Source organism: Amblyomma maculatum, chromosome 2 (assembly GCF_055883805.1).
Source record: "Amblyomma maculatum isolate TAMU_Amacu chromosome 2, ASM5588380v1, whole genome shotgun sequence".
NCBI classification, from domain to species: Eukaryota; Metazoa; Arthropoda; class Arachnida; order Ixodida; family Ixodidae; genus Amblyomma; species Amblyomma maculatum.
In genome coordinates this window covers 75,687,505-75,704,089 of record NC_139345.1, presented here as the reverse complement: position 1 = coordinate 75,704,089, position 16,585 = coordinate 75,687,505, and the positions used below count along the sequence as shown (strand labels likewise).

The following is a 16,585-nucleotide window of genomic DNA, read 5'->3' as shown; positions in this document are numbered from 1 at the left end:
GCTCCGAAGTTGTCACTTGCTCCTTCGTAGCGCACAGGAGGGACGGCAAGCTTCGAGAGCAAGGTATACCCGCACATATGAAACGGGCTCATAAGAGAGCCAGGTCATAGCCTCCTCTATTTTTTCGAAAAAAATAGAGGAGGTTATGGCCAGGTACGCGCTCGATCATCACAGTGGTTTCAATTTAGCCCGCGCATAAAAATTTCTTGCGCTAAATACGCCAACAGAATTATGTTTTGGGAAAGTTTACACTGATATAGATACTGACATGGGCGTCGGCATGACCCCCTGCATGGTGCCAAAGGATTCTTATTCACTGAAACTGCATTCAGAACACAATTTGTTCATTCTAGAAGGACAAACTCGAGGAAGTTTAAATTTTGGGGCTTGTGTTATTAAATTAAGGAAAAAAAGTATGGGAGATGGAATAAACCCCACCCTTTACAACCCCCTTTACTGATACATTATCACCAGGTTTGATTTGGTTGTTTAATCTGATGCAAAAATTCATAAGAATAGCAATAAATGGACAGCAGAAGACAATTAAGTAGTTCAGTTTGGTAGTTAAAATCTTAAGGGTCACTGTATAAAATGCTTTTTGAAGATTAAGAAAAGGTAGCTAATTTTATTTGAGTTGAACATGCCCATGCTTCTCATTTAGTGAATCCGTATATACAAAGCATTTCTCATCACCTGATGGGCCAGCTCATCAAGACACTTACAGTAATTGTTTAACTGTGGCTGCTTCCTCTTTGTACGAAATAAAAAACTAACTTGAATTTGAGGCAAAAATTTCTAAGAAAGGAAAAGGCGCGAGTACTGAGTCATCAAAAGTGCCTTAAAATTGAGATACTCGCTTAAAATCAAGAGACTTAGCTGCAGTATATGCAGCCAAAGAAGAAACAGAAAAAGGCTTTTGAAATGCCAAAACTAGTGATTTTAATAGCACCCCCAAAATTCAGCAAGAGTACTGGGCAATTTTAGAGCGTATGGTTAAAGCAGAATTCATTTTACCCAAATTTAATACTCAAGTTGGCTGTTCTGCCAATGCCAAATTTTTATAAAAAATTTTAACACTTAGCACAAAAAAAGCCTAGCCTTGAAGGCTTTTGCTTTCTTTTCTAGAATGCTTTCATACCTTCAGTTAGAAATGTTAAGAGAAGCAAGATCAAAAGCGACCATTCAGAGCTTCATTGGAACTATCCAAAATATAAGTTATGAACTGCAAAATAAAACGACCCAAGTTTAAGGTCTAATTGTGTTTTTTAAGTTTCGCTCTCAGCTATGCTGGTTTCTGTAGACCTTTCCTCAACTCTTTAAACTGTACTTCAAGACCTAGTAGAAGTAGTAGTAATAAACTTTATTTGGCTACAAAAATGAGTGCCAAAGAGGTTTGCAACTTATAGAGCCAGGGCCATCTGTCACTTCGACATGGAGGACTCCAGCCAGGTACACCAATTAAAAGGAGGAGATTCAAGATGAATGGGGGACTGAATGGCAATGGTGAAAAGGAAAAGCAGTGTTCTAGGTTAATGCAAATGAGAGATATAGTTGGGACAAGATGCTTTAGGTGGAAACGGTAAAGAAAGAAATGCGCTGGGAGAAGGAGGAAGAAACTTTAATGACACGGAGTATTAGGCACCGAGAATGTCCTGAGTACGGATCACCAAAGCCAACCAGTCCGTCAGCTGATGCAAGACTAGCCAAGCCCACCAGGTCGGGAAACAAAAGTGAGGAAAATGAAATGTGCCGGGATGGTGAGAAAATTTGTTCCCATTTTACGTTTGACATGAAATTTAGTGACAGAAGAAAGGAAGAGGTGTCAAAATAAGAATGAGATAATCTCGAAAATGCCTGGAAAGCAGCTTCATTCATCAAATTGACAGGTTGAAAGAAGCCGGCTATCCGGAACATGGTGTCATCTCAGTTGCTGAAGGAACCTATAAAAAAATGAAAACAAACAGCAAGGAAGCTATGCCTAACACAGCGGACAGAATACAACAACAAAATCTGGTTGCAATACCCTATCTGCACAGCATATCGCATGATTTGAAACGAATAGGCAAAAAAGTAAATATCGAAGTAGTTTTTACAGCTTCGGAAAAGTTATTGAAGCTTTGTAGGATCACTCAAACTTGTGGTGTGCAGCAACACGCATGTAGCATAAAACACCAGACTTTATTTGTACCCTGCAGCACAGGTGTGGTGTACGAGATCCCACTAAGCTGTGGGAAATGTTACATTAGACAAACGGGTAGATGCCTCAATGAATGGCTCTGAGAACACAATTATACCTATGAAAAACTTGCAAAAAAGAAAAATCTGCGAAGGAAACGTTGCTTTGCACTGCAGCAGGTGCACAGGTTGTATGCCCTGGCTTCTACAGGGCTTAAAGCCAGGGGGTGTGTCAGAGACCCCCCCCCCCCGTAATATTTAAGAGGGGTCTGAGATCCCCAAAAGCTTGAATTCAAGCATGAGGACTGTAAGAATACAAACCAAGTAATCATTGTTTTGTTCTTGTCAGTGGTGTAATTGGAAGATTTCTTCTCTATCGTTTCAACAGTTTCACATTGAGTATTAATAAAAACCAGAGATGGAGAAAAATAATGATTTCTCCCCTTTGTATAAAACGATTTGCAAAACAGGCAACCAGCCACTTTCTCTCTTTATTTCCCTTTCCACCAATGCTCGAATCAGTACAGACCCCCTCCGATTGAGCCAGACTTTAAGCACTGGGCTTCACAAAACAAAGATTATTGGTAGAAGCAACAAGCAGATTACAAGAGAGATTCTGGAGGCAAGAGTCATCAAACAGAAAAAGGGCTTGTGCATCAGTGCACCTTCAATAATGCTCAGTGAAAAAGAACTTGAGATCCTGTAAGTAGCGTAGGTTTACTCAAAACGCTTAGTATTGTTATATCTTTTCTTGTATGGCAGTTTCCGGTTCTATATCGTGGTTTTTAAGGCTAACGACACGACTTAATCCTGCTCATTCATACTTTACATTTTGACAACAGAAGCCCATATACAGCTCAACCTGGCTTTTTCATTTGTCTTCATCGAATGTTTAGCGGTGAGGCATGTGCTTGCTCATGGTGTATACTACTTCACTTGTGTTTTGGATTTTTGTGATTTCTTGTTTATTGTTATTTATTTTTTTTGTCAGTGCTTTGTTAGGAGAGAAAACTGGTATATGTGTATATAACGTTTTGACTTCGGCTGAGTCACATGTTATGAAAATGTGCATAAATTCCTCCGTTTTCCAATAAACCTCAGTTGACAGTCAGTGCTGTGTTCATCTCCCTACCTCTGATCACATATACAGTTCATTCCCGCTATAACGAAATTCACGGTGCACGAAAAAAAATTCGTTCTCGCGGAACTTCGTTATCGCAAAAATTTGACGTGAAACGCAGAAAGAATTGCCCAAGCAGCAGCAAAGGCGTTTAATGCCAAAAATCTGTAAGCTTGGTTTGCTTACGCTTCACGGCGAGCAACGCCGTCACGCGATTTTCGCACTCGGTCAGCAAACCCATTGCAACATCGTCGTCTCGGACAGCAACGAAATTCCTGATGACATCAAAAGCGTCCATCACCTGTACGGCGGTTGCCGCAGCCGGCGCTTCCTGTACGTCGTCGTCTTCTTCATCGGAAGAGTCCTTATCATTCCGGGCAGCTTTTATGATCTGCTCATCACTCACATCTTCGTGAACAACAACACAAGCGTCAGCGCCGATGTATTCGTCGAGCTCGAGATTAGGCGGCACGGTTCCTATTTCTCCCAGCGTTTTCCAGGCGGCCGCGATCCCCGGAGCCGGTGACGCCTCTTCGTCGTCGTCTGTAACGCCTGGTGTTAGGCCAGCAGAGTGTACGGGTCGACCTTCGGCAAATCCGGCGTGCCTGAAACAGTTCACAATTACTGAGCGCCCCAGTGTGCTCCAGGCAGCAGACATAATCTGCAGTGCCACGTACAAGTCCACCTTCGTGTCTCGGCCGGTTTCAGTGTTAAAAAGCAGCCGCTGAATTAACCTCCCGCGGTAAGCGCGCTTCAGGCTAAGAATCACGCCCTGATCGAGAGGCTGTAAGACAGACGTGCAATTGGGAGGGAAAAACCTCAGCTCCGTGTTAGTGAGCTTGACTTCGTCGGAGTGATGCGCTGAACAATTGTCCAAAAGCAAGCAAACTTTACGGCCCTGCCGCTTCATGTCGCGGTCGAATGCCATCATCCACTCGGTGAAAATAGCGCGGGTCATCCATGACTTGTTGTTCGCCTTGTACTGCACAGGTAGGCTACGAGTTCCCTTAAAACAGCGCGGCTTGGCACTTTTGCCTATGACTAACGGCGGACGCTTGTCCGAGCCATCCATGTTTGTGCAAAGCAGCACTGTGATGCGTTTTTTGCTGTGTTTGCCGCCGTGACAGCGCTGCCCCTTGAAGTCGAGCGTCCTAGCCGGCAACATCTCGTAGAATAGCCCGGTCTCGTCGGCGTTGTAAATGTCTGCAGGCGCGAAGTTGCTTAAAATTCCGGCCATGTTACTCGCCTTCTAAGCAGCTGCTCCGTCCACGTCTGCTGACATTGACTCGCCGCACAACACTTTTCCAACGATGTTATGGCGGGCCTTGAAACGGTTTAGCCAGCCAATGCTGGCTTTAAAATCAATGCCAAGTAGGCATGCATAGTTCAAGGCTTTCTGCTGGACGATGCTTCCGGACAGGGGGACGTTGCTGGCTCGTGCTTCCACAAACCACGCATGCACTGCTTTGTCCAACTCTTCATGGAGGGGCCGCGTCACCCTTTTGTGCTTCGAGGATGTGCCTGAAGCAAGTGCCATTCTCACGCTGTCCTTATTGCCTAGAATCGTTGACAGCGAACTTGCAGGAATTCCGAAGTCTTCAGCAATTGCCGCTTTCTTCCTTCCGCTTTCTGCTTGGGCGATTATTTGAGCTTTTTGCTCAAGGGAAAGAGTTTTGCGTTTTTTCACTTGCGTTGCCATCGTGTCCTGCGGATGAAAACTCGTCGTTGTCGAAGAGAAAGGCAGCGAGTGAACAACGCGACCACGACACAAAGCCAAAATGGCGGAACTGCAATCACGTGATTTCATGCTTAATGTGGCCTTGGATTTGACTTGGACTTCTCGCCAATAAAACTAGTTTCGGTTTCGATTTTGAACGCGAAAATTTCGTTGAAGCGGAAACGCTCTGCAAAAATGGTTCGTTGTGCAGAGAAATTTAGGCCATTAATTCTTATAGGATACTCGCGGGGAATAAAAAATTATTCGTTGTCGCGGAAATTTCGTTGTGGCGGTATTCGTTGTGGCGGGATTCAACTGTATCTCAATCTCAAAGACCTCATTCCAATAGTAACATGCACAAGTATTGATACAGTCATAAATTTATTACAATGAACAAGACTTTGCTGTCAACCATGATGAACTTGACTTTCTGCAACATCTAATGTCAAAGTGAAAGTGATCGCTCCTTCTGCTTATATGCTTTACTTATTATTAAGGAGATTATTAAGTTGGTTTAGACCTCAAGGCAGAATATTAGTTTAAATAGTTTAGTCACACAAACAAAAAAACACGGAAAAGAAATTATAACCGAGCTTTTTCTTGGTTGAAGCGCCGTATAGAGGAAGAAAGTAAATATATTTACACAGGTGGAAGCAGGCTCAAGCATTTTAGAACAGCTCAGGGAGCAGTAATAAAGTAACTTCGGAGCAGCTTTGAAGCAATAAAACGAGAGTTTTGGAGCAATCACATTATGTCTTGGAGCAAGATTCTAGACTCGCTTTTAATAATAGAATTCTAGCTTCCTCACTTAACTCTGACTGTCGAATATTTCGAAAAAAAAAAAAATCACCTCCAGTGTCGAACTATTTCAAACGCTATGCGTTTAGCGCAATACCCGTACTGCAAAAACGCCGCGGGACGGCATACAGCCGCAGCACCTGTACGGCAAAACCAGTCAAAGGGTTAAATAGCAGCAAATGGAATGCTGCCTTCTACACTTCATAATTGAAGATCGTTTAACTAAGAGATTTATACTGTTTTGTAAGATTCAAAGGTGGACTTCACCACCTTGATGCACTCAAGTATTGCCACTAGTTCGAAGTTCACATCAATGAACAGTACATTTCTGCTTTCTATCTTGTGCATATTTTTTTTGATCCTGCGCCTGTGCCGATAAATTTCTGGGTACTGGCCAGTAACGCCTTCAGGGAAGATAGGTGGCACTTTAAGTATAGCCTTTTTCCCCTTCAAATTCATTACTTTATGGCCCTCTGTGGCTGCTCAAATTATTGCTTGAGCTATCTTAGTTTTAGCACACTGGCGATAGGCCCTGTATGACTTTCCAACACTTTTGAAAACACATTTAGTGACTGGCACCTAAGTGGCATCACCTCCATAAGAGTTCCAAGTGTGCTTTTGTCTGTCGTAGGCATGACAGGCTAGATGGTGAAGCACCTGCTTGTATTCACAGCAGAATCGCTACAAACAAACCGTGTAGTTCGTTGCAGCTGGACAAGTTTCCAATGGCTCGTAGTCATCATCGGCCAGACTATACCAACTGCAGGGTGAAGGCCTCTCCCATACTCCTCTACCTGTGCTAGCTGCATCCACTTTACTCCTGCAAACTTTTTAACCTCACCCGCTCACCTAACTTTCTGCTGTCCCCTGCGACGATTTTCTTCCCTTGGAATCGTTTATTACCCTAAGCGAACATCGGTTGTCCTCTCTACGCATTACACGCCCTGCCCATGCCCATTTCATCTTCTTGATTTCCACTAGAATGTAATTAACTCAAGTTATTTCTCTAACTCACTCTATGTGCTTCCTATTTTTTAACGTTACACCTACCATTTTTCATTCCATAGTCATCTGCGTTGTCCTCAACTTAAATAGAACCCTTTTCGTTAGCCTCCATGTTTCAGCTCCATAGATGAGTAAGTGTAAGATGCAACTGCTGTATACCTTCCTCTTGAGCAATACCGCTAAGATACTAGTCATAATCTCAGAATACTTACCAAATGCACTCCATCCCAATCTTATTCTTCTAGTTATTTCCCTTTCATGATCTAGATCTGCGGTTACTACCTGTCCTAAGTAAACATATTCGTCTACAACTTCCAGTGCTTCGCTACCTCGTAGTAGTCTGGTGCGCCTGCTTCACTCGCTGATCTCATTTCCCTCACCACAGGCGATTCAAAAGGCCGGAAGTAGGTGCTATATCAAGAGCACAGAACATTTTCCGTAACGAATTCCTCAAATTTGCTTATAAGCAAACATTATGCTGCATACTTTTTTAGTATATTAAAATTTTATACATATTAGGCTCGGGTGAGATGCATTACACCTCTGCTACCGGTGTGCTGCCATCGTTTTGACTACACCAACCACATACCCTGTATACAGAACTCATAACAGACCATTGCCCAGCTGCGCTTCTCATAGTCGCTTAACTTAATTTTCTCGGATTGCGGTTCTTGCTGTCAATACCAGTAATGGCCCACTCTGCGGCAAAACCGTGCTCCACTAAATTTAATGTCAGAACATTGATGCAGTCGAATTGGAGCAATTTTGGAGCAAGGAAAGCAGGCTGGAGCAGAATGAAGCAAATGGAGCAGCACTTCCACCCCTGCATTTAGGATGAATGCAAAGAAAGGAATACTGCAATCAAATTCTAAATTCTAAGTTCATTCTAAGTTCAAAAGGCAAGCCACCATGTCAGTGTTATCACTCAGTATCCTAATTTCTAAGTTCAATATCACAGGAAAGACAATTGTGCCAAGCTCAAGCTTAACACTGTTCAACATGATCCAGTTACATATATATATATTCCTGCCGAACATAATCACAGTTCCCATATTGTAAGGAATCTTTATCAACCATGCTTTTATTTATGTGTTTATTGATACCTCAGAGGTCCTAATGCAAGACTTTACAATGATAAATGGCGATAGGCTGGTGGTATACATGGCTATGATTAGACAGGTTCTTCGATGGCAGTACTGAAGCTTACAGGATCACTGATGACGGATGATTCCAGTTGTGAACAGTGCTTGCGAAAAATGACTCATGAAATGTAGTTGTGTGGGCATGCGGTGAAACGCCACTTTTACGATGACCTGTGTGAGGTGTTCTATACACAGGTTAGCCGAGACGACTGCCATGAGGTCTTGTATGAAAAGCTTGTGATAAAGGCAGGGGCATGAAGTACAGTGACTAGAACAGAGACTGTAACAGAGATTTCATGGCAGAGATGCTGAAGGAGTATTCGAGGGAATGAAACTGGTGGCATGGTTTTTAACAGGCTCATAAGGTTCAGTAAAGTTACGGTAGTGTAGATCAACTATATGATTGGTATATTAAAGTTGTGATCACACAAGGTTTTTGTAATCTAGTAATTTTACACAAGAAGGTGCCAGCCATGGGTAGGTTACGATAGAGGTATCCAACAGTTCTATTAGAGTAATTAGTTACAAGGCTTACAAGGCAAGACAATGTTAAGCCATTAGTGAGGTGAACACCAAGGTACTTAAACGAATTCTTTGAAAAAGTAGTACTAGTGTTAATTTTGTAAGTAGGATGTGTTGTTTTGGCAGTGGTGAGAAGAAATCAACAGTTTAAAGCTTCTCAGGGACGGAGGCCACATAGCACATCACTATTGTATGCGAATTAGATATTGATATAAGGCAGAAGCGTCGGACGAGTTGGTTACAGAGCAGCGAAGTACACAGTCATCAACTAAAATGTGGATGGTAGAAGTTACTGAAGGGAGATCGTTAAGAGTAAGGGACAGTGCTTTGTGGAACACATAGCTGAAAGAAAACTTTGAGAAAGAGGACTGGGTATTAGCAGTAACAAACCGCGCGCGGTCGGTCAGAAAGCCTTGGATCAAACTAGTGGATAGAGGTTTGTTCAATTCAGGCAGCTTCAGCAGAATGCGGGCAATGTGAAAAATGCGTGCAGACAGGCGACGCAACTTGGGAAAAGCGGTAAAAGAAAATCGAGTACCGAACCTGCTGGATATTTTTTTCGAAGTTAATATTGAGATATATTGACGGCGAAATGCACCATTTCGGCTCCATATTAGTGCCTATACCCTGTGCGATTCAGGGAACGTAGGAACGGGTGAATGCTAAATATTTTTTACACACTCTTGCACACTACGCGAACGCGCACACCTCGTGAATAACGCGAAATAGAAGTGTCCTTTCGCTAAGGCAGTTTTGGGAAAACTGCTAGCAGCTTCGAAAAGACCCGTTTTATCTGGAGTGTCCGGCACTGCAAAAGAAAGAGCACATAAACACCCTTCCAGAATCAGCCAAGCGATCACATACGGTGATCACATAAACACCGCAACCTTCAAAACGAAAGCCAAGACCACCTACACATTGAGAATATTCTTTTTCCATGGCAGCACAAACCAAATCACGATCCCCATACACAGGCCTTTTACATACGCTCTTGGTTTCTACTATGCCACACTGTGCATCATTCATGCTTCAAAAATAAATCCAAGACGCCCTGTTCGTAAGGCAACACGCAAATATGATTTGTTGCAGAATGAACGGAGAGATCAACGGGGTCCGCAGGTAGGAGCACTCTTTCAACTTCTGTGGATGCACGAAGCCTCTAATGCGTCTATCGCCTCTGTCGTTAATAACGTAATCCATGAAGAAACTGCAAGATGAGCACTGAGGCACGAAATGTGCACGGAGCAAAAATCGCGATTCACACGACCACACATTCCAAACGTCGTTAACAAACACACGACATGTGATCTGCCTTGGGCTTTCCTGCAAAAACACCAATCCGAAAGTAATAAACAAAGTCAAGCCAATCTATGGGCCCATGTACATTGCTTGTCTTGGCCAACGAAAGCGTTTATGTAATAAATAACAATAAATAAACAATTTTTTGCAAACAAAAAATTTTCGCGCAGTAAATTACTAAGCTTAAACATTAGCATAAATTATTAAATATTTATTTCATATTATTTTGCTGCGTTCAGGCGGCGCTGGCGGCACCACAATCAATATGGCGGGACAAAAGAAACACGACGACATGGCTCTTGTGGGGCTTTATGGAGCTTTTTCGCACGTTATGCCTTCCTTGTCTTGCGACTTGCCTGTGCTCGTGTGCATTTTCACTTTCAGTGCCTGCGTGCCGACTTCGCTGCCGCGTTTCACGTGCGAACTCAATCTTCCGACTGCGTGCACTGTTCATCGCTCACAGGTAAGTTGCTACTGCTTTGGTGACCTCCCTTTTAGCTTGTAGGCATATCTCAGACTGCCGCATCTGGAACCACATTCGATGCGCCACGCGTTTTCTGTTTATTCCTTGCTGCTTTGTTAATCATGCATTTCTTTGTCATTAACGACTGGCCATGCATTTTCGCAGCAGAACAGTGCTGCGCTGCCCCGCATCACAGAGAGCTGCTTGTGTTCTGATCAGGAGACAAATGCTGAAATTATTTTGCCTGTTTGGCGGTGTGGTCACCGCGACAGTGCACGCTAACGCCTAAGTTGTCACGCCCGTGGCAAGAGCCGCATCATTAGGTCTGTGTGACCGATTAGTGTCATTAATCGTTTGCTCGAAGTGCGACTGAAAATTCGTCTAGTTTGATAGCCCATAGGCCGCCGGCTCGGGCCACCAGCCAGCCATCTCGCTAACTGAACTTGCTCAGTGTATGTGTGCGTCCTTTGCCATTCCGGTTTAGCATTTTGGCGTTTTGTGTGTGTGTGTGTGTGTGTGTGTGTGTGTGTGTGTGTGTGTGTGTGTGTGTGTGTGTGTGTGTGTGTGTGTGTGTGTGTGTGTGCGCGTGCGTGCGTGCGTGCGTGCGCGTGCGTGTGTAGGCGCGCGTGTGCGTGCGTGTCATCTGCGTGGACTGAAAATAGTTGGACGTTAAGTATGGTGAAATTCGTCGCCACGACTGTGTGTGCTGTTTTTACTTTAGAAATCAGCAGTAAACGTTTTGCTGATGAAAATTTCTAGCACATGCCAAGTAAGAGATAGCGTTTGCAGCGATTTCATTTCCTTAAACGCCAGCAATGAGTGTGCAAAGAAAACTAGTTTCAATGACATGCATCTCGCTCAGCTGCTGGCAAAATACACACTGACCATAAATTGACCCTCATTGATTGGAAACTTGAGCAGTGAAGTGCAACTCAGTAGTGTCTCTTCAACAGAGGCACTCAGAAAATAATGCCTTTGGCTTGGCACTAGTGCGTGTTGTTATGCTAACTGCGCTATATTCTTGCAGGATGTTCTACATCATCGAATTCAGCAGTGCGGGCGGAGTTGCTGCCGTCCCCAAAATTCTGGGTGCAGAATGGGGAAACTTTATGGCCGCCATACCAAACCCCGTCTCATTGCCCAAACGCTATAAAAGACTGCGAGGAGCCTGGAGAAGAATGGATTGCACACAAATGCTGAATCTTGGACGAGGCTAGTACATCTTTTTTTGTCACAAGACAGTATTGTGATTATAGAGTACTGTTGGAGCTTTAGGTTCTTGGTTGTGGCAGTGTACAAAGGCAAAGATGCACATAAGTTAAGCACTGCCAGAGGGGAGAACTTCGAGCCAAAATGGTGAAATAATCACACATCATCTTAATTTAATGACTCTTATCAGTAATCGTGTTTGTTGCTAATTGGCTCAAGGTTCCTGTTATAGTGATATTGTTATGCTCTTATTTCAATAATATTGTTGCTAGGCAGTTGTGAACGTTGCCTTTTCACGGGTCTGCTTACTATTTTCATTCAGTTTCCCTTTAGCCGTGTCATTCAATCTTTCTACACTGAACGCAAAAAGAAGAGAGAAGAATGCTGAAGAGGTGTCAGATTTGACAAATGATGAGGAACGGCTGACAAAAAGGCCAAGAAAGCCCACCAAGAAGGCGTTGTATGGAAGTATGAGTCCAGTTTTGCTGCTAAAATGTTTTTGCCTGATATGTTTACACTTTCTATATTAATCATGCATATTCCATTTGCTTTGCTGCTATATTTGTGAATGTTAATTTAGCAAGCCACTATTGAAATAACTAAATTGAATTATTTTTAACTGCAGTGTCGGATGAAGATGGCAGCAACGTCCCAACAAAAAAAAGGAAACAGAAGGCTCTGTTTGTTTGTGAGGAAAGTGAAAGCGATGAAAGCTGCGATAATCATCGCCTACCATCTACAGTTCCTACACAACAAGCCAAGCAGCTACCATTCGTTGGCCATCCTCCACCGAGACCAGCACAAGTACCAGTGAGCCCAGCAGCGCAAGCAGAAAGCGGCATCGAAGGTAAAAACTTGCCTTGTGCCTGTAGTGGGTGTTGTAAGCAACGTTTTACTGTGCAGTGCACATTATAGCTCTATATTTGTGGTTTTATTCTGGCACAAATATATGTTTGGCTAGTTTTTAAATTCTGGCCAGCAGTCCATTTTTGCTGCTGCGTTCTAAAGAACTTTCTAATTTTTTTACTTTGCTCATTTCAGGGCTTTGAAGAACCTTGTGCAAATGGTGTGGAATTATTGAGTCGTATAATAGATTGAGATGCACAATTCAATGTAGGCATAAGCGTGTTCACAGTTCATAACAGATGTAAGGGGTTTTGTTAATTTGTAGCAAATATCAGTGTCTAGGTTTACTGCCCTAAGTCTGTGATATTGTTTTGTTTGCGCAGTGGCCCTCCGGCAGTCTTGCCCGTTGGGCAAGGAAGTGGACCTGAGATATGACATTGGCGACCATTTTCGCCACGCACAAGCACGCTGCAAAAAGCGGTAGGTCTATTATGCTGTGTACGAAAGCTGGACTATCATTTAGTCTGCTTGTGCATCAAGCTGTGCAAAAACTGGACTTGTCACAGTCACTTAGCTTTCCAGCATATCATATGGGACAGCATAGGGAAAACCTATGGGACATAAAAGTAAACTTCTAGGATATAGTGTAAGGCCATCAATGTTGCATGAGCTGTAATTTTGATGGTTTTAAAAGTGGAAATTCAGTGGGTGTCCTGGTGTTTTTTATTTTTGTACTATCTGTCCTATAAATATTGGCACGCTCCGCACACAAGTAATTCTGGTCCTGCAAATTCAGTTTTAGATGTCTGATTGCTTTGTAAGTGCTGTCTTGAATTTTGGCTGAATAATAATCTTTTTTGTTTTTGTTCTTTTAATTTAGTGGCCTATTTCATGGAATGGATGACCTGGCAGCTATGTGATTGCTCGTCTCTTCATGGAATTGCTGACTCAACAGATGTACAATCATGCCAAATAAATTGTGTAAATGATCTCACATGTGCACCTGACGTAATTTTTGCACTGTAGTGGCGGTGCGGCAAATCAGGCCTAATCATTAGGCCGAGCCGACGCCTGCGGCACCGGGCTCCGGGGCTGTGACTTGTGGTTGTGGGCCTTTGCGAGGCTGAAGACAATGGAGTACTCCGTTGAGGGAGAATCTATAACGCCCGAAGAGTTCGAGGCGGGAGAATGGACCTGGGTTTTGAAGGCGCAAGATCGATTCAAGAAGTCTGTGTACGGGGATCACTCCGAGAGTAGGCCTACCGAGAAACAGGCGGGCAGCGACGGGCGCCAGGCGCACGGAGCAGTCCAAGTCAAGCGGGGGAAAGCGCCGGTGTGGAAGAAACGAGGACCGTTTCTGAAGATGCCAGCCAAGGATTTCAAGGTTGTGTGCCGGCCCAAGAATTGGGACTTGAGTATAGTGACGCCGAGGGAGCTCGGATGTGCCTTGAGAGCGGCAGCGGAGCTGACGAACGCGACTGCAGTGGAAGAAGACCTGGTTCGGGTCAATGAGACAAACAACACGATGACGGTGAGCACGCCGTGTATGAATCGTAGTGGGGCATATGCGAATGTAAAGACGCTCAAGCTGGGCGGTCGTGACCTTGAGGTCTCGGCGTACGTGGCGGCGCCGGAGAACTCTGTGCGCGGAGTAATTTACAATGCGTACAACGAATGCCCATTGGCAGAAGTTCGCGCAGGATTCTTGAAGAAGAACGAAGACATGGACATTTTGGATGCCAGACCTTTGGGCAAGTCAAAGGCGATTCAGATCACTTTCGGTGGGAAGCGCGTTCCCCGGCAAGTTATTTATTGGAACTGTCTGTACGCTGTGATCCCGTATAGAGAGTTAGTCGAGACCTGCTATAACTGCAGACGAGTGGGACATCGGGCGGGCGTTTGTTATCGTCCGAAGACTAATCTGTGTCGCCGTTGCGGGAAGGAACATCCTGCACCACCGGACGGAGAGTCGCTGACCTGCACGCCGGACTGCATCGTATGTCATGGGGCGCACAGCACGGGAAGCCGCAACTGCAAGTTTCGTCTAGCCCGTCAGCAGCCGACGGGTCTGCAGCACAGCAACGAGGACAAGAGCCAAACTGGCAAGGAAGAGCGGCGTTCGAGGCCCAGGAAGCGGTCATCTAGTGGTGCGAGAGGCGATAGCAAGAGAAGGGACCGGTCAGCTTCCTTCCCGTCACTGCCCGGACCCGAGTCTGGCAAAGGAGGAGGGCAAGGTTCCGGTCATGGAAGAAGTCCAAGTGCCACAAAGAAAAAGGTGAGCTGGCCAAACGCGGGCTCCCAAAATGAGACTGCTCGAGAGAAGGAGCTACAAAGGCAGGTGTTGCAGCAAGCCGAAACTATCAAAAAGATGGAAGCTAGGATGGCAGAGATGGAACGCGCGCTTAAAACCGGCAGAGTAGAAAGGGTACAGACGCCGCTGGCCCAGGCCCCACAGAAAGCGGCGCAGGCGAACGCTTCTAGCGTGGACGATAACTGTACAGCTATGGATGTGGAGAATCGGGGGACGGTCAAAAGGCCGCCGCCAGCAGATGAGGGAGCTCATGCAAATAGAATAGCAGAAACTTCGGCGGCGGACACGCCGCAGCCAGTAGTTAAAGTCACTAGCCTTAGGAGGGACATGCTTACCCTTGCGGAGAGAGTAGGAAAACTGGAAGAAAGACAGGATAGGTTGGAAGGTCGGGTCGACAAGATCGAAGACAAACTAGGCAAGATTGAGGAGCGTCTTGACGCCTTCACCAATGACTTAAGGGGTTTCCAGACCCAAGTAATGGGTATGTTTAAACACCTAAATGCTATGCTAGAGGCTAGATTGCCTCCCGTAGTCGGCCAGGAGCCGATGTTAGTGAACCTAGTGCCTCACCATGGCCCCTCGCCAGCAAATTGAGGTTTGACAGTGGAACTGCAGGGGCTTCCGTCGCAAGCGGGGGAACCTGCAGTTGCACATACAAAATCTAGATAGTAAGCCGGACATTATAGCTTTGCAGGAGGCTAGCGGCTCGGTTAAATTACCGGGATTTAAGACATTTACACCACCAGAGATTGATCGAGGGGGCGTATCGAGCGTCTTTACGGCCATGCTGGTCCATCGTAACACCACAGTGATTCAGCATACCATAGATAGCAGCAGGGAGGACTACGTCCTGCTGGAGATTTTACCAAAAAGAAAAGGCGATAAGAGTCTCTTTGCTCTTAATGTATACTCTTCTCCAAAAGATAAGGGGGTGGGCTTGCAGACCTCCTGATAAAGACGCAACGGCTAGCGGCTAGGTCTCAACTCATCGTGGTGGGGGATTTCAATGCGCCTCATCCGGAGTGGGGCTACATCCGAGCCAGCCCGAAGGGAAATAAGCTTTGGCAGGTTGCCCAGGACCTGCGATGGACGATCTTGAACAACCCGCTAGATCATACGAGGATAGGCAACAGCGTGAGCATAGACACCTCTCCAGACCTCACATTTGTGAATGGTATCCGGGATGCAAAGTGGGTAAACACGGGACAGCCACTGGGAAGTGATCACTGTATCCTTTCCACGATATTTAGTGCTGCTAAGCACAAAGACAAGGTGAAAGGAACTCGAGTGACGGACTGGGACCGATTTCGGGAAGTCAGGAATGACACAGTGACCGGGGAAATCGAGGACTTAGGAGCCTGGGTTGAGGCACTCAAGCAGGCCGTGAAGAGTACCACAAAAGAGGTTCCAGCGGAGGAGGAGGGCTCTACGGCTGACTCCAGATTGTTACACATGTGGGAAGCACATGCGAGTCTCCTTCGGAGGTGGAGGAAACAAAGGCATAATGGTGTGCTCCGTAGAAAGATGGCCAAGTTAGAACGAGAAATCGAAACGTACACATTGGAGTTGCAGTGCAAACAGTGGGGGCAGATTTGTGACCGGATGAATGGGCGATTCGGATGCAAAAAAACATGGCAGTTGTTGAGGCACCTTTTAGACCCGACGGCAACCAAATCTGCGCAGAAGGGGCAAATGGCTAGGTTAGTGCATCGGTATCAAGGCACGACTGGGGAGTTTATATATGAACTCCGAAGACGTTACATAAACGCAGAGGCGGGCGGTTGCTTGCCGGATTACTCGGGAGAGGAAAACCTTGAATTAGATGCAGACTTTACGGTGGCGGAGGTGGAGTTTGCAATGGGTCAGCTCCGTACCACGTCAGCAGCGGGTCCGGACGGGGTTACTAATAAGATGCTGAGGAACCTGGATTTCAAGTCAGTAGGGGCACTCACGAATTTGATGAATAAATTTTGGGTGG

At 45.2% G+C, this 16,585-nt stretch overlaps 1 protein-coding gene across 1 annotated transcript; it reads left to right on the top strand.

Annotated features, from left to right (window-relative positions):
* The first annotated feature begins 10,053 nt into the window (after positions 1 to 10,053).
* Positions 10,054 to 13,291, top strand: LOC146199047 (uncharacterized). Its single transcript, XM_084592699.1, has 5 exons — positions 10,054 to 10,241; positions 11,269 to 11,918; positions 12,076 to 12,297; positions 12,680 to 12,776; positions 13,177 to 13,291. Coding segments are annotated over exons 2-5 (360 nt in total). The 5' UTR covers positions 10,054 to 10,241; positions 11,269 to 11,917; the 3' UTR covers positions 13,217 to 13,291.
* Positions 13,292 to 16,585: the final 3,294 nt, after the last annotated feature.